The sequence below is a fragment of the Strigops habroptila genome, chromosome 8, assembly GCF_004027225.2.
Source record: "Strigops habroptila isolate Jane chromosome 8, bStrHab1.2.pri, whole genome shotgun sequence".
Classification (NCBI taxonomy): Eukaryota; Metazoa; Chordata; class Aves; order Psittaciformes; family Psittacidae; genus Strigops; species Strigops habroptila.
The window spans coordinates 10,034,026-10,052,781 of NC_044284.2; the positions used below are offsets into that span (position 1 = coordinate 10,034,026).

Genomic DNA, 18,756 nt, shown 5'->3' on the forward strand with positions numbered 1-18,756 from the left:
GCGGTCAGCTGAGCAGGGCTGGGCTGCACTGGTCCTTGCACGGGTGCCCTGCCTTGGAGCGGAGTTCCTCCGTGCCTGGGAGAGGCCCCGTGGAAGGCCGGGGGCTGTGCCGGTTTTGGGGGGCGGTGCCGGCTCCCTTTTTGTTCTTGGGGTGCTGCGGCGTGTGAGCTGTGCGGGGGGCGGTCGTGCGTGTGTTGCAGGTGGGCGTGAAGGAAGGAGCGTGGCGTGTCTTGTTTGGGGGGGTTTGTGTTGGGTCGTCGGGGCGAGCGGTGTGCGGGAGTGTGTGCTCGGGGGGTTGTGTCGGGGCGGGGGTTGTGTCGGGGCGTGCGGGCGTCACAATAGTGTGGAGTGTTGTTGCGGTGGGTGTGAGTGCGGGTCGGGAGCGTGTTCGGCTGAGCGAGTGCGGTGGTGTCAGGAGAGAGAGTGCCTACGGCCACACCACCCTGAAAACGCCCGATCTCGTCTGATCTCGGAAGCTAAGCAGGGTCGGGCTCGGTTAGTACTTGGATGGGAGACCGCCTGGGAATCCCGGGTGCTGTAGGCTTTTGCCAGGCGCTCGGGGCGCCTGCGGGCAATGCCGGCCCCCTTTTTCTTGCTGGAGTGTTGCGGAGGGGCAGGTCCGCGGGGGGCGCCCGTGCCATGTTGCTGGGGGGCTCACAAGGCCAAGTAGTAATCCCACCACTTAGAAGGAGGGAAATAATACAGACAAAACAGAAAGAATGTCACTGAGGAGCAGAAGCATTAGTGGCACTTTGAAAAAGACATAGAGGATCAGTAAAAATGCTAGAGATATCTAAAATGACAACTGCCAAATGTGGAACAGGTTTGAAAAACCATCCAGTTGTAAAGAAAAAGGTTCAAAGGGAATACTGAAATCAGGAATGGAACCAGGAGATTATGGGCAAATAGATTTTTCGGAAATCAGTAGATACTGATTTGGATGTTAGTGGGAGCCAGTTTTGGTGGGGTGTTGCGAAGGGACAGGTCTGCGGGCTGCTCCCATGCCGCTGGTGTAGGGGAGCGGTAGAGATTATGGCATACTTGGATGGGAATTCTTCCTTGGTTATGTGGCCTCTTGCTCTTTGATTGGCCTTTGTCTTTGTTTTGTGCTCATGATGGACTGGTGGCATTTAATTTTTGATGGTTTTTTTTCTGCTCTTCAGTCTTTTACATACTTCTGGCTTTTTTTTACCTCAGCTTTAAATATTTTGTATAATTTTAAAATAAATTTCCCTTGTTGTATATTTTCTGATCATTATGCTTATTTATCCTGCCCACACGTTACCTAGAGTCGTTAGCTGTACCCGCGTTTCTGTACTTGTCTCCGAGGTTGGAGCGTTGGCTCGATGGTTGCAGTGTCTGATGCTGTTACCTGTTTTTAGGGGTGCCGTCACGCTTGTGCAGTTCCTACAGCAATGCCTTTCCACATTGCCCAATTCCTAATTGCCTGTGCTGTGGGAGCTGCCGCCAGGGCAGCGGGCACTAGGTGAAGAGCCCATGGGTGTCTGCGAGGGGCCGTGCCATGCTCTGGAATGCCCACTGCAGGATCCCGTCCCAGGCGCCCTGCAGGACAGCCCCAAGGTCATTCTCCCGATCCATCCCACTCCCTGCCCCCTTGTCTGTCCTGCCTCACCCCCTGCCTAATGTCATCCTGTAGGCCACACCAGAGACATAGTCCCCTGAGTGGACTGTGCCTGTTGCTGCCCGTGAGTGCCATACCTCACCCAGGAGGGCATCAAGCTCATCCCTGCTCAGCACAGGGTCACTGCCGAGGGAGCCATCCTCTGCCTGCAGGAGGAGACATGTCCTGTCAGCTTTCCTGCCTCCCTCTGCCTGCAGCCCTTTGGGTCAGGGCTGGTTGGCTGGGTTCTATGTGTCACCTGGTGCAGACTCATCTCATGCGCCACGTCTCTAACCCCCTAACCCCCTCACCCCCCTCTCCAGTACAGCTTCGTAGAATCATAGAATGTTTTGGGTTAGAAAGGACTGTAAGATCATCTAGTTCCAATCCCCTGCCGTGGGCAGGGATGCCTCACACTAGACCATGTTGCCCAAGGCTCTGTCTAATTTGGCCTTGGACACTGCCAGGGATGGAGCATTTACCACTTCTTCAAGCAGCCTGTGCCAGTGCCTCACCAGCCTCACAGTAAAGAACTTCCTCCTTATATCTATTCCCTGTTAAAGTTTGAATCCATTACCCCTTGTCCTATTACTACAGTCCCTAATGAAGAGTCCCTCCCCAGCATCCTTATAGGCCCCCTTCAGATACTGGAAGGCTGCTATGAGGTCTCCACGCAGCCTTCTCTTCTACAGACTGAACAGCCCCAACTTTCTGAGCCTGTCTCAAGCTGAGACAGGCTGAGAATGAGACAGGATGCTCAAGCTCCCTTATCATCCTCGTGGCCTCCTCTGGACTTGCTCCAACAGCTCCATGTCCTTTTTATGTTGAGGACACCAGAACTGTACGCAGTACTCCAAGTGAGGTCTCACAAGAGCAGAGTAGAGGGGCAGGATCACCTCCTTCAACCTGCTGGTCACACTTTTGATGCAGCCCAGGATATGGTTGGCTTTCTGTGCTGCAAGCGCGCACTGCTGGCTCATGTTAAGCTTCTCATCGACCAGCACCCCCAAGTCCTTCTCTGCATGGCTGCTCTGAATTTCTTCTCCGCCCAACCTGTAGCAGTGCCTGGGATTGCCCCGACCCAGGTGTAGGACCTTGCACTTGGCTTGGCTGAACTTCATAAGGTTGGCATCGGCCCACCTCTCAAGACTTGAGCAGTGTAGCTAGAGCACTTGCCAGTGAAGACTGAGACAAAGAAGTCATTGAGAACCTCAGCCTTCTCCAAATCAAGAATAGCCAGTTCTCCCGTTCACTAACTTGCCTCCAGCAACACTCAGCCAGTCCCTCACTCCGCCTGAAGTAACATTCCTCAGCCTTATCATTCCCTCTGTAACCACCACTGCTGCCTCACCCAGCCTGTTTCCCTCCACTGGGGCTGGTTGCTGGTGGTACCAACCTTTGCTGCCTGTAGTGGGTGGTTGCCGGCCACTGTGGTGCTCTCCAGCCTGCCGGTGTCCGGGGTGGTCGTGCAGGATGGGCACAGCAGCAGCCCCCTACAGCCAAGAGGGGTGACAGAAACCATCGGAGTAGCCGCCCCCTTCCCAACCATGGCAGGATTTAAGGCTAGGATGTGGGGGATGCTGACAGGAGACTCACCTGGAGTCCCTGCTGGGTGCAGAGTAGTGCCGGGGTGCAGGGATCTGGGTGAAGCAGCTGCTGCAGATGCTCCCATCACCTCCATCACACTGAGGTCCACAGGCCTCCTCCCTCAGGGTGTCAGGGGTTCGCTCCACAGCTGCATTTGCCTCCTGCAGCCTGCTTGACTCAGCCACAGCCGCCACACAGGAGCCACACTGCCACGTCCCACTGCACAGCCAGAGCAAGGCGGTCAGGGACAGCCGGGGGGGCACCGGGTTCCCAATGGCGCCCTGGGGCTCACCTGGGGACGCGGGGCAGCGGGGGCACCAGGCAGGCGAGGTGGAAGGCCCTGGGGCAGCCATCGCAGCAGATGAGCTCACCACCATCACCGCACACTGCACACTCGTCCTCGTTCTCCTGCCCCGGGGGAGCGGGCAGGGGGTCACCAGCACCCAGCAGGCTGCGACTGTGGCGGGGCGCATGCTGGCGAGGGACCCCAGACTCTGTCATCCCCATCACCCTCTCCCCTTGCATCACCTTCTCCCCTGCACCAAATGCACCAACTCCAGTCAGGGTGGGAATTGCCTGTTTCTGGGGAGTTGTAGCCTTGTGACGGCTGGCAGCTAAGCCCCAGGTTGCCTGTGCTCAGCCGAGCAAAGGAACGTGCAAGGGATGCTCCAATAGTCCCTGTTTGCCCAGGTGCCTCTCAGGGGTGCACAGGGGCCATTCCTGGGGCTCACCTGGTGGGGCACAGCGTCCTGGCTGTGCACAGTGGGTGTCAGCAGACGGTCCTGGGGGTGCACTTGGTGCTCCCCGCCCTGTGGGCAAGACAAAAAAGGGGTTGGGAGGAGCTGCTGGGACAGCCTGGCATGGGGGGACACCCCCAGGCCATGATTGTGCTGCCAGGAAGGGACAACCCCCTGCCACAGCCTCGGGCAGCTGCAGAAGTAGGGGGTGAAAGCAGGTGGTGGTGGGGTCCATACACTTTGGGATGCCTTGGGCCGGGCAGGGGGCCTCAGGCTGCGGCTTCTGCTCCTGGCAGCTGGCTCCTCACAGGCGGCTGCGGCATACAGCTCGTCCCCAGCTTTGCTGCTTGTCTTAGAGCTGCCTGCAAGAGAGGCCAAGAGCAGTGCCCTTACCCCCACCCCCCCTCCTGGGGGCAGCTTCTGGATTTGGGGGGCTAAACTAGGCAGGAGGTTAGCTGGTCCTACCTGGTTCCAGTGTGTGTTTGATGAGGATGCCCTCGACAGCACCTTGAGTGACAGGCAACTCATTGCCTGCCACAGCCACCGCTCTCTGCACCGAGGTGGCCACTGCCTGGAGGGCTGCAGGCAGGGGTTGGCTCAGTGGAGCAGGCACCAACTGCAGGCAAACAGTGCCCAGGCAGACACTGCCCCATCGGGGTTAGGCACTCACCACCACCACGAGGGGTGCGAGGGGCATCCACACCCTCTGGCTTCTTCACAGTCCTCACCTTCACCAGGGGCCCTGCAGGGTTGTGAGGCTGGGCATCAGGGAGCACTGCCCCTCAGGGATCCCCGCAGCACCCCACCACATCTCCATCCCACTGTGAGTCTCCATACCGGGGCTGGCGGTGTGCCGTGGGGAGGGCTGCACCACCCGGGCTCTGTCCCGCTCCTCAGGGGCTCTCCTCTTGCCTTGGGGTCTGTGTGGTGCCATGGGGCTGGGGGAGAGACGCCTGCCGCGGTGCTGCCGCCCCAGCTCCACCTCTGTGAAGGGGACAGGCACAGCCATGCCTGGGTGACACCCCTGCCCGCCAGCAGAGCCGGAAGGTAGCCATGGGGTGCCCATCCCGCCTGCCTGGCCTCCTGCTACCTCTGGGGAAGGCGCCGCGGAGGGGCCGGAGCCGGGTGTACCGCTCCAGGTTGTAGTCCTTGAAGAGGACTTCCCAGAAGTCGCGGACGGCAGCAGCATCTCGGCCCAGCAGCCAGGTGAGCAGCGCATGGAAGGCACGGTGGGAGCCCTCCCGCTCCGTCCGGCTCAGTGTCTCCTACCGGTGCCATCACAGCCTGTCGGTGTCACCGGCCAGCCCCATGGCGTGTCCATCCTCTCCCACCCTGCAGCCTCACCTTGAAGATGTGCTCGGGGACAACGTCGTGGTCAGCCAAGCCGTGCAGCAGCGGGAAGATGTCGTCCACTGCCATGGCAATCTCGGTGCGGTGCAGCTTCAGCAGGCGCCGCAGGTCCCCCTCGCCGCCCGGCCCTGCCATGCTGCGGGGATGCTGCCGGGGACAAGCAGCCTGCCCCAACGCCCCCCTTTAATATGCCCTGGCCAACAACAGTGGAAACCTTATCAGGCTCCCGCGGACACACTCATTTCTGTATGAGGCCACGTAACATGAGATAGTTCCTCCCGACACTGGCTGTCCTCATGCCTTGCCCCCATGGTACCACCACACCCCCAGCAATGGGATTTGGGGTCAGGCTGCTCCCCAGCTCAGGGCATTAAGAGTGGTGTTAGCATGGTGAAGGACAGCCAACGCTGCAATGACCACCCCTGGGTGCTGGCACAGGGGCTCCCGCCTCTCTCGTCCTTGTGGTTGGCCAGGCATTGCCCCAAAATTTCTGGACTTTCCACAGGACCTGCTTCTCTCATCCAGAAACTGAGCCCCGGAGCACGTGGGAAGCAATGCCCTGACAGCAGGGGAAAACGGGAGTATTTGCCCTGGCTACCTGCAAACCACCAACAGGAAAGCGCTGACACCAAGCGTGTGATCAGGTACAATTAGGAATGCTGAACAAGCAAACAGCCCGCTTGAAGTGTGGCATCATTGCCTTCCAGCCTGCCAGAGCGATGGCAGTGCCACAAACAAGGCCAGGGATTACCTGGGCAGGCACTGCCCGCAGCTCCTCAACACCCACTCCAGGAAATTGGGCAATAAGGTGATTTCACTGGATATACACAACTGTAAAAAACTTGGAACCGGCATAAACCGGCTCCTTGGGAGCATCGAGCATAAAAAAGTCTGTGGGCCTGGCTGCTCTGCTACCAGGTGTCCGAGAAAGAGATAGCTCCAAAGTTCCTATCCCAATTCCCAACTGTGGTATCTGCTGGCTCTAAAGCTGTGCCAGAAGGAAGCGTCTGCTGTTCAGAAACTCGGGAAAAATAACAAGACAACATCCTCTGTGAGAGCAGGAAATACCCTCATACATATCTGCTTAATAAATTAATGTGTTTACCCATGGAAACATTCACCTTGGAGCTCCTTTCAGCATTTGGAGTGACTTTTCCCATGGAGGCACCGGGAGAAATGGGATTGGGGTCAGGCAGGTGCCCTTCCAGGTTCCCATGCCCCACACAGAGATTTCAGTCCCCAGCTCTGCTGTGGTAGGGATGGCTTTCCCACTCCCTGATGCACCCCCTTACCCCCCCATGGTACAAACCATGGATGTCGGGAGAAATGGGAGCTGAAGCTCCCTGTGGCCCAGCCACAGGCGCTGAGCACAAGCCTATCATGACACATTCTCACAAGTCTGCTGAACCCTTCCCAGGAAAACCAGTTTCCCCAGCGTCCCGTTGCAGGGCCAAAATATGTCACCATCACCCTGTCTGGTGCCTTCAGGACAAGACCCTGGTGCTTGCCGCAGGGCAGCCGGTGGCTGTCCTCTCCCCATGCCCACCGCAGTTAGGGCAGCTCCTTTGAGGTCAGGCGCTGCTCAATGCAGCTGTGAGCCATAAGCCCACAGCACTGGGCTCAGACTTGTGTCAAATTCCAGCCTTGTGACTGTTTCTGTGCTCTGAATCACGGACAGATTGTTTTCCACATCCAGCCCGCTCAGTAGTGTAATGATTTGCATTCTGGGTGGTTGTTTTTGTGTTCCTTCCCCTTTCTGAAACACTACACAGGAGGCAGAGCAGCAGCTGCCAGGTGCCACGTGAAGAGGCATGTACATCCTGGGGTATTCAAGTGGGTATTTCTATATGTCCTTGCTTAGAGCAGACCTTGGCAGCTGGACAGTACTTGTAAGGGCCATGAAAAGTCAGCTTTTACTTGCAGAGGGGTGTAAAACCCTCCCTGGGGCTGCCTGGCTGTGAGAAGCTTGGCCATGGTTTCAGCTTTTCTACTGCTCCCCTTGCAGAAATCACAGCAAAAGGTTCAAGCTAGGTCAGCTCAATCTGAGCTGAAATCTGACTGTGAGGGCTGAAGGTGTTTCTCCACAAACACCTAGTTAATTCAGCAACTCAGTGTCCAGCAAAAACATGTGTAGCCCCTGGAATGAGCGTTGATTCCCTCCTCCTGCGAAAAGCTACTGAAGCAAATGGGTCCTTTCCAGCTTTTCTTCCTTTCCCATTTCCCTTCCAGGTCAAGGCCTCATAGTGCAAACCTTTGCCCTCTTGGACACCACCTGCCCGGTGCTCATCTCATAAAACAGGTCCCTGAACCAGTCAGGAGAGAACAGGCAGAAGTGGGGAACCTTCCCATGGGATCATGCCAGGAAGGCAGGCCCCCTCACTCCCGTTGTCCCCGATACCAACCTCGCCATGCCTCAAGCACACCGGGTGAAACTGCCACCACACTCAGAGGTTTCATCCCTCTCCCCTTACCTTTGGCTGCTTCAGGCTCCAGCACTGCTGGTACAAAAGGGCTCCAGGTAGGGCCCAAATCTAGACTCCCATTTCTAGCAGCTCCCCTCCTGCTGCCCCAGAGAGTCTGGCTGAGAGTGGTTCCAGCCACAGCTTCACAGCTGCTCCTGCAAGAGCCTGGGAGGGAGAGCTGGAGTAGAGCAGGTTTATTTTAGCTTGAGTTTCCTCTTTTCTCCCCCTTTAGAAACAAAAGAAGAACCAAAAGAAGAAACAAAAGCCCAGAGGTATGTTATATTAATTTATTTGGGACACACCAAAAAAGGAAAGTCAACAACTGTTAACGTACAAAAGTACAGAATCCTGGGACAAGATTTACTGTCCTGATTAAAAAGGCACCATGGTCCCAAAGAAGAAGTAATCAGAATACATCATTTAGAAATTTCCCCCCCCGTTGCAGCAGAAACAGAGCCAGGCTTTGGCTCTATCCACAGTCAAACCCAGTTTAAAATAAAAAAAGATTTAAATGCAATAAACACTGCTCAGCCTGTACAGGATGTCATAGAATCACAGCCTAGAGGATGGTCAGACTTTTTTTTTTACTTTTTTTGTCTTTTTTAGAACAGCAAAGGTGACAAATCACTAATAACTGAGGAAGACTGCAGAGTTCTGATGTTTTCTGCTCAACTTTCTGTAACACACGTCACTTCAACTGAAACTAGTAGGCTGAGCGTGGGGCTTCTGGATGAAATGTAATTCCCTGTGGTGTACAGGAAGTCAGATTCGACAACCTTAAATTCCCTGAATCCCTGAAAAATCATAAAACACTACACAGCTGTGTTCCATATTCGAGCCAACCCTGGTGGATTTGCTTTACACACAAGCATTTATACTGTCAGCTATATTTGTAATACAAAGGGGGGGTTTACAGCAGTTATTTTAAAAAAACATCTACTTCGGCGAGGTCCGAGCTTGGCTATATTCCCTGCTGAAACAGAGCTGCTGGTGTAAAAGCCCAGTGAGAGGCTCAAGTCCAGCACCTCAGGGCTGGAAGGCAAATAGTTCAAACGTGACATAATCTGCACGGGGAAGTCAGTGAAGCACGTCAGAGAGAGGAGGAGAGGGAGGGCTGCAAACGCTCAAGCAGCAGAGGCCCAAGGGTGCTGCAGAACGTGGGTGCGTGCTATTAAACCTGTAATGACACACTACGGGTGATGCAGAATACACTGAGTTCACTACGTATTTTGGAGCAACTTACCGTGAAGAACTTCTCCGAGACACGGAATAAGGATCCCGGCAATGACTAACGAGCAAGGTCACTGGGAAGCCGATGCACGGCTCAGAGCCGGACGGATCCGTCCTTGGGCGGAGGGATGGAGCAGAGGAACGCCGGAGCCGGCCTGAGCAGCGAGGCCAGGGCTGCCGCCGCCTTTTGTGCCTGCTCGCTCTGCTGCGTCCCAATGGGACCAGCAGCTGATTTGTGTTTCATTCCTCCTTTGGCACAGGACTTCAAAGCAGTCCAAGAACTGATTCATCAAAAGTAAAGGAACTGTCAAAATTATTCGTACATGCATTTATTGTTAAAGGGAGCAAAAGCCAAAGAATGAAACAACATGAGTTAATGTCAGTAAAATGATGTGCGGGACGGAGAGGAAAAGAAACGGGGAAAAGCTGAGATACTGGAGTGGGGAAACCAACATTCACACTGAAAGGTAAATTTGAAAACCAGGCAAGTTTGCGTTCTTTTTACCAGAGAACTTCTGCAGACAACTAGAGACTTGGGGTTTTTAGATCTATCTCAGTGTTCTCTGGCGAGGCTTGGGAATCTCACCAGAGAGATCTCCAGCACTGGGTTTCACTGAAAGTTCAAGTCTCTCATCTTTAAAAACCAGTACAGCAACTCTAACTAAAAACAGCAGATACCCTCGTACTGGGGGCATCTGAGATCACAGACACATCACTGCTCAGGGTGTAGGTGGACAAGAGGGTTACACTTTGTTCAAACAAACTCTGGGTGGGAAACTACCATTTCCCCCCGCACTGGTCTGCACAGACCTCAGGGGTGGAAAAGCAAGCCCAGGCTCAGGTGCCTTTTGCTGTAACTACCACAGCTCTCCACACCCGGGAAAGGCTTTTTCTTTCCTATACCCTATGAAGGCAGGATAACAGTTTATAAAATTCTACCCATCTTAAAACTAAATAAAGCAATTTGCATCCTTCTCCCTATATTTACTCCCCCCACACCTCCCCCAAGATAAAGCATTACCACTTCATTTAGGATTCACACCTTAGATCCTAGATTAGGGACTTCATGTTAAAACTCATCCAATTATGGGAAGGTTTATCCTGATCAAGGAAACGTCATTAAAATAGAATCTAGAATAAAACATTCAGAATCACCAATGCTTTTACAGCCAAAGCACTCAAATGTCTCCCGATCTCTCTTCTCCTCCCCTCCTCAAGCAAGAGAGCAATCCCTTCGCACAACTGCAGGGCTCCTCTCCGGGACTGGGTGATACAAGCTGAAAACCACCTTCCTTCCTCGCAGCAACACCAAATTCTGCCGAAAGGGGCCAAGCACCTTTCACCTCCACTGAAACCAGAATGAGTTAGGGCTTTTCAGCACGCACACTTCCTGTTAGCAACAAGTCCAAGTTATTTCCCTGCAGTAAATCCAAGTCCTGTTTCATACTGTTAGGTCACCACTGGCTCAGAAATGGTGAGAGACTTCCAAAAACCCACTGGTGCAGACAGGACCTTGGAAGAAGAGGCTTATACGCTACATAACCGTGGATCATCTGCTACGTTTGAGCCTTCGCATCATTAGCCGCTGACTGCGTATCCTTCCAAATTCACGTGTTTTAGTCCTTGCCGCTGTCGCTGTCATCCCAGCGCTCTTCCCTGGAGGCAGGATGTTCCTGAGCTCTGGCTTGGGGATCTACAACAATCACTTCCAATTGATGGTGGGATTTCAAACTTGCCTAACGTGTGCATTGCCACCTCGTACTCCAGCAGCTCTGCCTGCCGACCGCGGCATGCACTAGCAGTTTTTGACCTTCTCCACAGTCTCGTAGAACCCAGGCCTAACCCTCCTGATGCTCATCCGTATATGCTGGCACTCCAGGGGCATGGCAGTGCTCGCAGGAGTCGTGGTGCACAGGCGCTTCCTTCTGCCCCGCAGCGAAAAAGCCGGAGCGCCGCCGTTCTCCTCCTCGGCCGGGTAGGATTCATCCACACTCGTGCCTTCGTCTGATTGCTCATCACTTTTGTACTTCATTTCCTTTGCTTTGTTTCCTTCCTTCTCCTCCCTGGCGAGTTTTCTGAAGTGCTCCAGACACTGTATCTTCTGCCTTCTGTCCATCATCTTCAATTCCTGCTTGTCTGTGAAATCTTCATAGTACATTTTTCTCTCGCTTCTTTGATCTTCAAGGAATTTCCACTCGATGCTAGTCATTTTTATCCCACTGTATTCCTCCAGTTTATTTCTCATCTGCGTGTCTGTGCAAAACACGTCGAAGAGCTTCTCCGAACTCTCGTTGAACTTGTCTGCTCGCTCACTAAAAGCCTGGTTCTGTCTCTGCTTTCTGGTCTGATACAATCGGGTAAACTCCTCGTACATTTTGAGGATAAGTTTCTTTATGTTTTGCGTCGCGATGGTGTGCAAGTTGCAAACCAACCAGTGCTCCTGCAGGTGCTCTGCGAGCAACTGGGCCGCATCCTCTTTGGACCGCTGGGCCTGGCCAGCTCTTTTGGGCTGCAGTAAATACAGCATGTTCTGAACCACATCCTTCTTGGTTGGCAGTATTCCCTGGGTGAAACCCGAAGACTCTACATATTCAACAGTCCCCAGAGTCTTCCGTGCTCTCACCTCGGTATCCAGTGATTCCATCACTGCTCGTTTATATTGTAGTTATGACACAATCTGAAAGAAGAGGGAAGGGAAAAAAAAAAGGAGCATGTCAAATGAAGCTTCTTAGGTTTTTTTCTTTTTCCTCTTATTAATATAAATAAACAGATGAGAAAACACTCAGACCAATAAGATCTGGGAGTTTATGGTATACTCAGTTGCTGTTGGACGGCTGCCGTTAGCCCAGCCCATCCAAACATCTGCACGTTGAGACTCTCTCTCTCCTCTGTGCGTTCTTAAAGCCTAATACAGTGTGTTTGTTTATGTTAATTAGCTTTTAATTAGGTTTTGGACTTCGCATTGTCAATTACAGCAAATCAAGACCGCCTAGGGCACCGGACTGCAGCGCCGGCATGTGAGGACGGGCATGCCCGCGCACCGGCCGCTCCGCTTCGCGGCTTCCCCAGCGCCGGTACGAAGCTGCCTAAAGCAGGCAACAGCCGAGCTCGCTCCCCCCGGGCCCCTCGCTGGGAGCGGCCCCTGAACACCGGCTCGCCCTCCCGGTGCCCTCCCCGCCCGCGACCGAGACACCGCCCGCAGCGCGGAGGCCGCGGCCGAGCATTACTCATCGCCGCCCGCCGCGGCCCTGCCTAGGCCCGGCCTGCCCCGCAGCATGACTGGCACTTTTCCCGGCCGCGCAGCCGGCGAGGGGAGCCGGGGCCAGGGGCACCACAGCCCGCGGCTCTCCGGCCGCACCTCGGCCCCCTCCGCCCGCCGCCGCCGCGGCCGGGGAAGGCCGGGGGGGGCCCGGGGAGCCACGAGGCCCGGTCCCGCCGCCGAGGACACGGGGCCCGCCGCAAGCCCGCCCGTCGCCGGGGCCCCCCTCCGCCGGCAGCTCCCGCAGGCGGCAGCGCGCCGAGGTGCCGCGGGACCGCCATCGGGGAGCGGGGCCGGGGCCGCCCCCCACCCCGCGGCCCCCCGCAGCGCTGAGTCACGGCTCGGTGCCGGGAGGCCCCGGGCGCCGCCCGCCCGCCCCGCCTGAGGCCTCCTGCGGGCCGCGGGCCCCGGGCGGGGGTCGGCGGAGCCTGGCGCGCCCTGCCCCCGGCCCGGCCCGGCCCCTCCCCTCCCCTCCCCGGGGCTCACCGCCATCTTGGAGGGGGGTCTGCGGAGCCTGCGCAGGAAGGAGCGGGGGGAACAGGCCGAGGGAGCCGCCGCCATCTTGGAGAGGGGCAGCACCTCAGCCGCTCCCGCCCGCCCGCGCCCGGAACATCCGCCTCCCGCGGCGCGATGGTGCGCGCCGGAAGCGCGCCTCGGATTGGCCCGACGGGTGGGAAGGAGCCGGCGGGGGCCAATGGGAGCCCCACGGGTTCGGAGTCCCCCGGCCAATGGGCGGGCGCAGTGCGGGCAGAGAGGACGACAGGAGCTGATTGGCCGCTGCCCAGGCAATTGGGAGTAGATTGGCGGGCGGGCGTCAAGGCGGCAGGGAAGGGAAGAAGGAGGGAAGCTGATTCGTGGGTTCTGCGGCGATGGAGCGGGAAGGAGGGAGCTGATTGGTGGAGCTGCGGTGGTGGGCGGGCACAGCAGCTGCCCGCTCCCGTCCGTGTCCGCGGCGCCGTGGCGGCGGCGATGGGCGCCGGGACGGACCCGGCGGAGGCGCGGTGCGAGGAGCCGGAGGGGTGAGACCCTGCCCCGCCCCGTCCCGCCCCGCCCCCCTGCACGGCCCCCGGCACCCCCTCACCTGCCGCCTGCCTGCTCCCCCCCGCAGGAGGGTCTACCTGGACTACAACGCCACCACCCCGCCGGCCCCCGAGGTGGCCCAAGCCGTGCGGGATGCCCTGCGCCACGCTTGGGGCAACCCCAGCAGCTCCTACCCCGCAGGTAGGGACCCCGCGGCGAGCTGCCGCGTTGGTTGGCTGCTGCCCCATGGCCCGGGCAGCCCTTGGCAGAGCTGCCACGTCTCGTCCCGCAGGGAGGAAGGCGAAAGAGCTCATTGGCAGTGCCCGGGAGAACGTGGCGAGGATGGTGGGGGGCCGGCCGGAGGACATCGTCTTTACCTCGGGGGGCACGGAGGTGGGAGCAGCCCCCATGCCCCTGCCCTCCACCTCCTCGCAAGCAAGCGAGGAGAGTGGGTTCCAAGGGTGCTGTGCTCCCTATAGGACTTCGTTTTCCGCTCTGCCTTCCTCTCTTCAGGCAAACAACATGGTGATCCACACCGCCTGCAGGCACTTCCACGACAGCCAGGCCACGCCGGGGGACAGCTGGGGGATGCCGCACATCGTCACGTCCAACGTGGAGCACGACTCGGTCTGCCTGCCGCTGGAGCATCTGGTGAAGGAGGGCTTGGCGGGTGAGCAGCAAGGGATGCGCTGGGGGCAGCTGGCTGCAGATCTGGGCCCCCATAACCAGGGCTTTCCTCCACTGGTGCTTTTGTGGAGGAGGGCAGGGACACGCTTGCTCCGTGGTGTTCCTCTTTCTCCTCCCAAAGGGCACTGACTTCCCACATGGCGTCCCCCTTAAGCTGGGTGCATTACCCTGTTGGCATCCTGAGAGGCACCATGCTGTCTGCCTGCTCACCAGCTGCCTTCACGGTTCTCCTGCCCCACCGCTCAGTGGGGTGCAGGCAGCCCTGGTCGTTGTCAGGCTTCCCAGCAAACCTCAGGGCTTGTTTCTTGGCTTGCAGAAACCACTTTTGTGCCCGTGTCCCAACGAAGCGGGCGGGCTGAGGTGGATGATGTCCTTGCTGCCATCCGGCCGACCACCTGCCTGGTTTCCATCATGTTGGCCAATAACGAGACTGGGGTCATCATGGTGAGTCTGTGGGCAGCGAGTAGGATGGGGTAGGGACGTCCTCGCAAAAAGGTGCTTGGTAAGGGGGAGCAGGCAGTCCTTGGGATGCAGACCCTTTTCCCTCCCGCCAGCCTGTCATGGAGCTGAGCCAGCGTGTCCATGCCCTCAATCAGCGGAGAGTAGCGGAGGGGCTGCCCAGGATCCTGGTGCACACAGATGCAGCACAGATGATTGGCAAGGGGCGCGTGGACGTGCAGGAGCTGGGGGTGGACTACCTCACCATCGTGGGACACAAGGTATGGCGCTGTGCCCGTGGCCCAGCCGCTGTTTGCCCTCTAAGACATCTCTGTTGGGTGCCAGGGAGACTTTGGCAGCCCCCTACAGCTTAATACCTCATCAGTGGCCAAAGTTTTCCTGCTGGATGGTGGTTTGGAGACTGTCTTCAGCTGGGTGACAAGGCTTCTGGTAACAAGGGGGACCAGGAGGAGGCCAAGGGAGGGGGACAGCTGTACAGCAGCCTGTGAGATGTGCAGGGGTCAGCACTGGAGGGCACTCAGATTTGGGCAGGAGTACAGGGAAGGGACACCTGGCAGTGTCCCCAAGGTGACCGTGGCTGTTTCTCCCCACAGTTCTATGGCCCGCGGATCGGTGCGCTGTACGTGCGTGGCCCCGGCACCACCACCCCACTACACCCCATGCTCTTCGGAGGGGGACAGGAGAGGAGTTTCCGGCCAGGGTAAGGCAGCTGGGTGATGGCCTGGAGAGCGAGGCCTTGGGCTGGTGGCCAAACCATGCGCAGTTACATAGTCCAAGCTGAGCTGGCAGCTGTGTCACTTGCCAGCCCCGGGGTGGGCAGCCCAGCGCAGGGAGCTGGATCTGTGCATGGGAACTGTGGGATCCCGGTGTGCGGGCTTTGCTGCAGGAGGAACCACACGGTGGAAGTGCTCCCTTCCCAACCACCGCAGAGAAGGGTCCAGGACCCCCTACCAGCAATGAGGGAAACAGCTGTACCCTGAGGTTGGGTTTCTGGTCCGGAGAAATAACTCACTGCTCCCTCTTCGCTTCCAGCACTGAGAACACCCCAATGATTGCCGGCCTCGGCAAGGTGGGTCAGTGATGTTCAAGGGTGAGCAGTTCCCTGGGGGTGCTCTCTGGTGCTTCCAGCATGGGGACAGCCACCTGCGCTCCCTGGTCACTGGAAGAGACAAAGTTGAGGTGCGGGAGGGTGGGTGAACCAGTGGGAAAGAAGATAGGGCTTTCTGGTGCCAGTCAAAGGAGGTGCTTCGGAGCACTTGCTGCCGGCTTTGCAGCCCTGGCAGTGGGCAGTCACGGAGCTCACATGGTGCAAGGCACCAAGAGGCTATTGATGCAGGGAATCTGGCAGTTCCCAGGCTGGACTCACATGCTGGGGGGCTGTGCACAGAGGAAGGTGTCGGGGTGTTAGTGATGGAGCCTGTCTGGGTTTTCTCTCCTCAGGCTGCAGAGTTGGTGAGCAAGAACTGGGAGACCTACGAGGCTCATATGCGGGATGTTCGGGATTACCTGGAGGCCAAGCTGGAGGTGGGCAGACCTTGTTCCTGTTTGCCTCTCCCCTCCTGGGGTCTCAGCCTGCAGAGTGTGGGGCCCGGAGCCAGAGTGGGTATGACCCTCATCAGGACAGAGCTGCTCGCAAACCTAGAGTGGTTCACAACCCTGTGATTTCTCTAGGCGTGCTTTGGGAAGCAGAGGATTCACCTCAACAGCCACTTTACAGGCTCCAAGCGGCTCTGCAACACCTCAAACTTCTCCATCCTGGGCCCAGGCCTTCAAGGTAGCTCTTACCCCACCGCTGCCCCATGATGGTGCCTGTGGAGCCAAGCACCTGTCCTGCACAGCACCCTGTGGCTGGAGCCCAGCGAATGCTCAGCCAAGGCTTTGGCAGAGAGATGAAGCAGGCAGGGGCCCTTGGAGAGAGTCTGGGTGATGGGAAACCTGTGCTTGTGTATGCTGCAGGGCGAAGGGTGCTGTCCTGCTGTAAGGTGCTTCTCGCCAGTGTTGGGGCTGCCTGCCACTCTGAGAAAGGAGATAGGTAAGCAGCTGGCTTGGCCAGGCTGAGGGTGTCTTCCTAGAGGAGAGTGGGTGGGAGGGAGGGAAACAGGACAGGGAAAGGGACTTTGGTTCGCTGTGGGCATGGTCATCTGGAGCAAAGAGGGTGCAGAGCTTTCCAGGGGGGCTGAAGGGCTCCTATTGCAGGAGGCACAGATGGAATGCTTGGCTGCTGCTTGGAAGGACTTTGGCCCTCCTGGCTTTGGTGATGCAGCTGAGCTTGGAAGTACTCTTCAGCAGCTGGCACTGCCAGAAAAGAGCCTGCCTTATTCCTGTGTGTGCCTGGCTCACCTGCTTGAGCCCAAACTGGGCCTCCAGTGGGCTCCTTTGGGGGTGTGTGGGGACAGCAGGCGACTGGCCTGGTCTAGAGTAACGCCCTCTAGACATGGCAGAACTGCCAACCCATGGGAGTCATGGGAGAGGTCCTTCCTTGAAGGGGAAGAGCCAAATCCTCCATGGGGTAACAAGCCCAGAGGGAGCAGGTGCCTTTGGGAAGGGAGCAGGATGCCGTGCAGGAGACAGGTTTGCCTAGAGATGTGCTCCCTCTTAGGGCTTGGTGAAGCTTTCTGATGATGACCTGTGCTTCCTTGGCCTTCAAGTTAACCCTGCTCTCCCCTGTGTCTGTGTTTCAGGCCCTCCTCGATTCTGCTCAGCTGTGGGATCCCCTACGACGTGGCACAGAACGCCTTGCGGCTGAGCGTGGGGCGGGACACCACCCGGGCCGACGTGGACCTGGTCGTGCAGGACCTCATGCAGGCTGTGGTGCAGCTGGACCAGGACCAAGCCCCGTAGACCTTGGGAATTACTCCCTGGCCATCACCCAGGTTCTCGGGATGGGGTTGTGTCTGATCGGCTCCTGGCTGCTGGCTGCCTCTGTCAGTCTGGGCTCAGGTTTTGGCAGGATTAGTTTTGTACCTGATCCCCAAGTTGAACTGACCCAGCCTGCAGCTTGTGGCTGTGGATCAGACACAGGGGAGGTGGCAGAAGGAAGAGGTGGGATCACCCATTTTGGCAGCCGTGCGCTCTTAGGGCTGCTTGGCTTGCGCTCACAGGGGTCACAGCGGGGCTGGCACGGCTCTGCAGCTTGAGCAGAGAGGCTGGCAGAGGTGGTGGAGGCAGCAGGGAGCTGTGCTGGGCAGCTCAGCGAGAGCTTGGTCAGGACTGTCACTCCCTCTGCATGGTGCAGGCACTTGGGGAGTTTCAGTACAGAGTGCTTCTCGCTTGCCAGCACATACCCAGCTGCCTGCATGCATGTGTGCATGTTGGCACGATGGAGTCCCAAAGCTCGACTGCATCCAAGGCATTACAAGTGTGGAAGCCCTAGGAGATAGAGCCTTTTGACCTGGTTGCTTTCCACAAAGGAAGCTTTCCTGCTGTCTTATTGCGCAGAGGAGAAAAGACCATCTGCCTCAGAGGGAAATGAGGAGTTTATAGAAGCACAGCGAGATTCTGGGCTGGGAACTGACAGGGCCTTCAGCTACACCCAGGGGGTTTTTGGCTGGGAAGGTGTTTGGCGTGGCTTTCCCAGCACTGCATTGCGTTACCTATTCCCCTCCCTCCTGTCCTTCCTACAGTAGGCAGAACTCCCGTCACTGGCTCCATGTGCTCCCGAAGGAAACATGCTGGGGCAGCTGTAACCATGCCAGCACCATCTCTGAGGAAGTGTGTGACCCAGGAGGTCGCTCTCATCACTGACAGAGGACATAAGTGTCACACGGATTAGGAGTGTTGCTGATGGGCTGATGTTGGGGAATCTGGTCTCCTTGGGTATTCATAAGAATAAAAGTGTTTGCTGCTGCTGTGGCTTTTTACAAAGTAAAATGTATTTTTCCGTGGGGGAAGCTGGACGGATTGAGGTCATCTGAGCAGTATCTTTCCCCTCAGAAGATGCACATGTCCCAGAAGAGAGGCACAGTCTGCTGGAACAGAGAGGTGCCTGTTGGTCCGGGAGCCCATGGACACAGGTTTTTAAACACTGGTCTTTACTATGTATGTAGGTACTAATGTACTTTACATACATTAGCACAGCCAGGAGTACTGTTTGGGACCATAAAACCCTGGGGCTTTTTCTAAACCCAGTTTCTAACTGCCCATGTTACCACTGCTGTGCACACCTCAATCTCAAATGCCGCCTTTTCTTCTTTTTCCTTGCATAATTGTCAAAACCTCTTTAAGAAAAAGTGGGTCCATAGAAGTAATATTGCTCTGCTTCAGGGGCAGATCTTTGATCTGCCATGGACCTTAGAGTTCTCGGGGACCTTTCTTTCACAGCCGTGGCACAAGTGGAGATCCAGT

General features: G+C 57.1%; 3 protein-coding genes and 1 non-coding gene across 5 annotated transcripts; 2 read left to right on the top strand and 2 right to left on the bottom strand.

The window, feature by feature from the left end:
- Positions 1 to 425: 425 nt before the first annotated feature.
- On the top strand, positions 426 to 544 carry LOC115612385. The gene has a single exon (XR_003992986.1). It is a non-coding gene; the product is annotated as a 5S ribosomal RNA (ribosomal RNA).
- A 2,248-nt stretch (positions 545 to 2,792) lies between these two features.
- Positions 2,793 to 5,579, bottom strand: LOC115611606 (autoimmune regulator-like). The gene is made up of 10 exons (XM_030494812.1): positions 5,290 to 5,579; positions 5,036 to 5,210; positions 4,783 to 4,929; positions 4,616 to 4,687; positions 4,411 to 4,524; positions 4,183 to 4,307; positions 3,940 to 4,017; positions 3,501 to 3,616; positions 3,218 to 3,427; positions 2,793 to 3,114 (listed from the first exon to the last, which is right to left on the bottom strand). The coding sequence occupies exons 1-10, from the start codon at positions 5,428 to 5,430 to the stop codon at positions 2,940 to 2,942; spliced, it is 1,353 nt and encodes a 450-aa protein (XP_030350672.1). The 5' UTR covers positions 5,431 to 5,579; the 3' UTR covers positions 2,793 to 2,939.
- Positions 5,580 to 8,030: 2,451 nt separating this feature from the next.
- On the bottom strand, positions 8,031 to 12,894 carry LOC115611363. The gene is made up of 2 exons (XM_030494149.2): positions 12,733 to 12,894; positions 8,031 to 11,664 (listed from the first exon to the last, which is right to left on the bottom strand). Exon 2 carries the CDS (start codon positions 11,629 to 11,631, stop codon positions 10,783 to 10,785), a length of 849 nt encoding a protein of 282 aa, XP_030350009.1. The 5' UTR covers positions 11,632 to 11,664; positions 12,733 to 12,894; the 3' UTR covers positions 8,031 to 10,782.
- On the top strand, positions 12,864 to 18,276 carry SCLY (selenocysteine lyase). Of its 2 annotated transcripts, none has more exons than XM_030494147.1 (13): positions 12,864 to 13,265; positions 13,355 to 13,467; positions 13,559 to 13,659; positions 13,780 to 13,936; positions 14,270 to 14,397; positions 14,508 to 14,672; positions 15,006 to 15,112; positions 15,445 to 15,481; positions 15,853 to 15,936; positions 16,084 to 16,186; positions 16,369 to 16,444; positions 17,094 to 17,285; positions 18,036 to 18,276. In XM_030494147.1, exons 1-12 carry the CDS (start codon positions 12,877 to 12,879, stop codon positions 17,251 to 17,253), a joined length of 1,620 nt encoding a protein of 539 aa, XP_030350007.1. In that variant the 5' UTR covers positions 12,864 to 12,876; the 3' UTR covers positions 17,254 to 17,285; positions 18,036 to 18,276. The 2 variants fall into 2 exon arrangements, with proteins under 2 accessions (XP_030350007.1, XP_030350008.1); XM_030494148.1 differs by having other exon boundaries at positions 12,864 to 13,247.
- Positions 18,277 to 18,756: the final 480 nt, after the last annotated feature.

Bases quoted from the DNA above. Each gene is read 5' to 3' on its own strand.
- LOC115611606 (XM_030494812.1), bottom strand. From the start codon at position 5,430: ATGGCAGGGCCGGGCGGCGAGGGGGACCTGCGGCGCCTGCTGAAGCTG. The intron at 4,930-5,035 runs GTAGCAGGAGGC...TCCCCTTCACAG, and splicing joins CCGCGGCGCCTTCCCCAGAG to AGGTGGAGCTGGGGCGGCAG. The intron at 4,308-4,410 runs GTAGGACCAGCT...CCTCTCTTGCAG, and splicing joins CAAACACACACTGGAACCAG to GCAGCTCTAAGACAAGCAGC.
- LOC115611363 (XM_030494149.2), bottom strand. From the start codon at position 11,631: ATGGAATCACTGGATACCGAGGTGAGAGCACGGAAGACTCTGGGGACT.
- SCLY (XM_030494147.1), top strand. From the start codon at position 12,877: ATGGTGCGCGCCGGAAGCGCGCCTCGGATTGGCCCGACGGGTGGGAAG. The intron at 13,266-13,354 runs GTGAGACCCTGC...TCCCCCCCGCAG, and splicing joins CGGTGCGAGGAGCCGGAGGG to GAGGGTCTACCTGGACTACA. The intron at 13,937-14,269 runs GTGAGCAGCAAG...CTTGGCTTGCAG, and splicing joins GGTGAAGGAGGGCTTGGCGG to AAACCACTTTTGTGCCCGTG.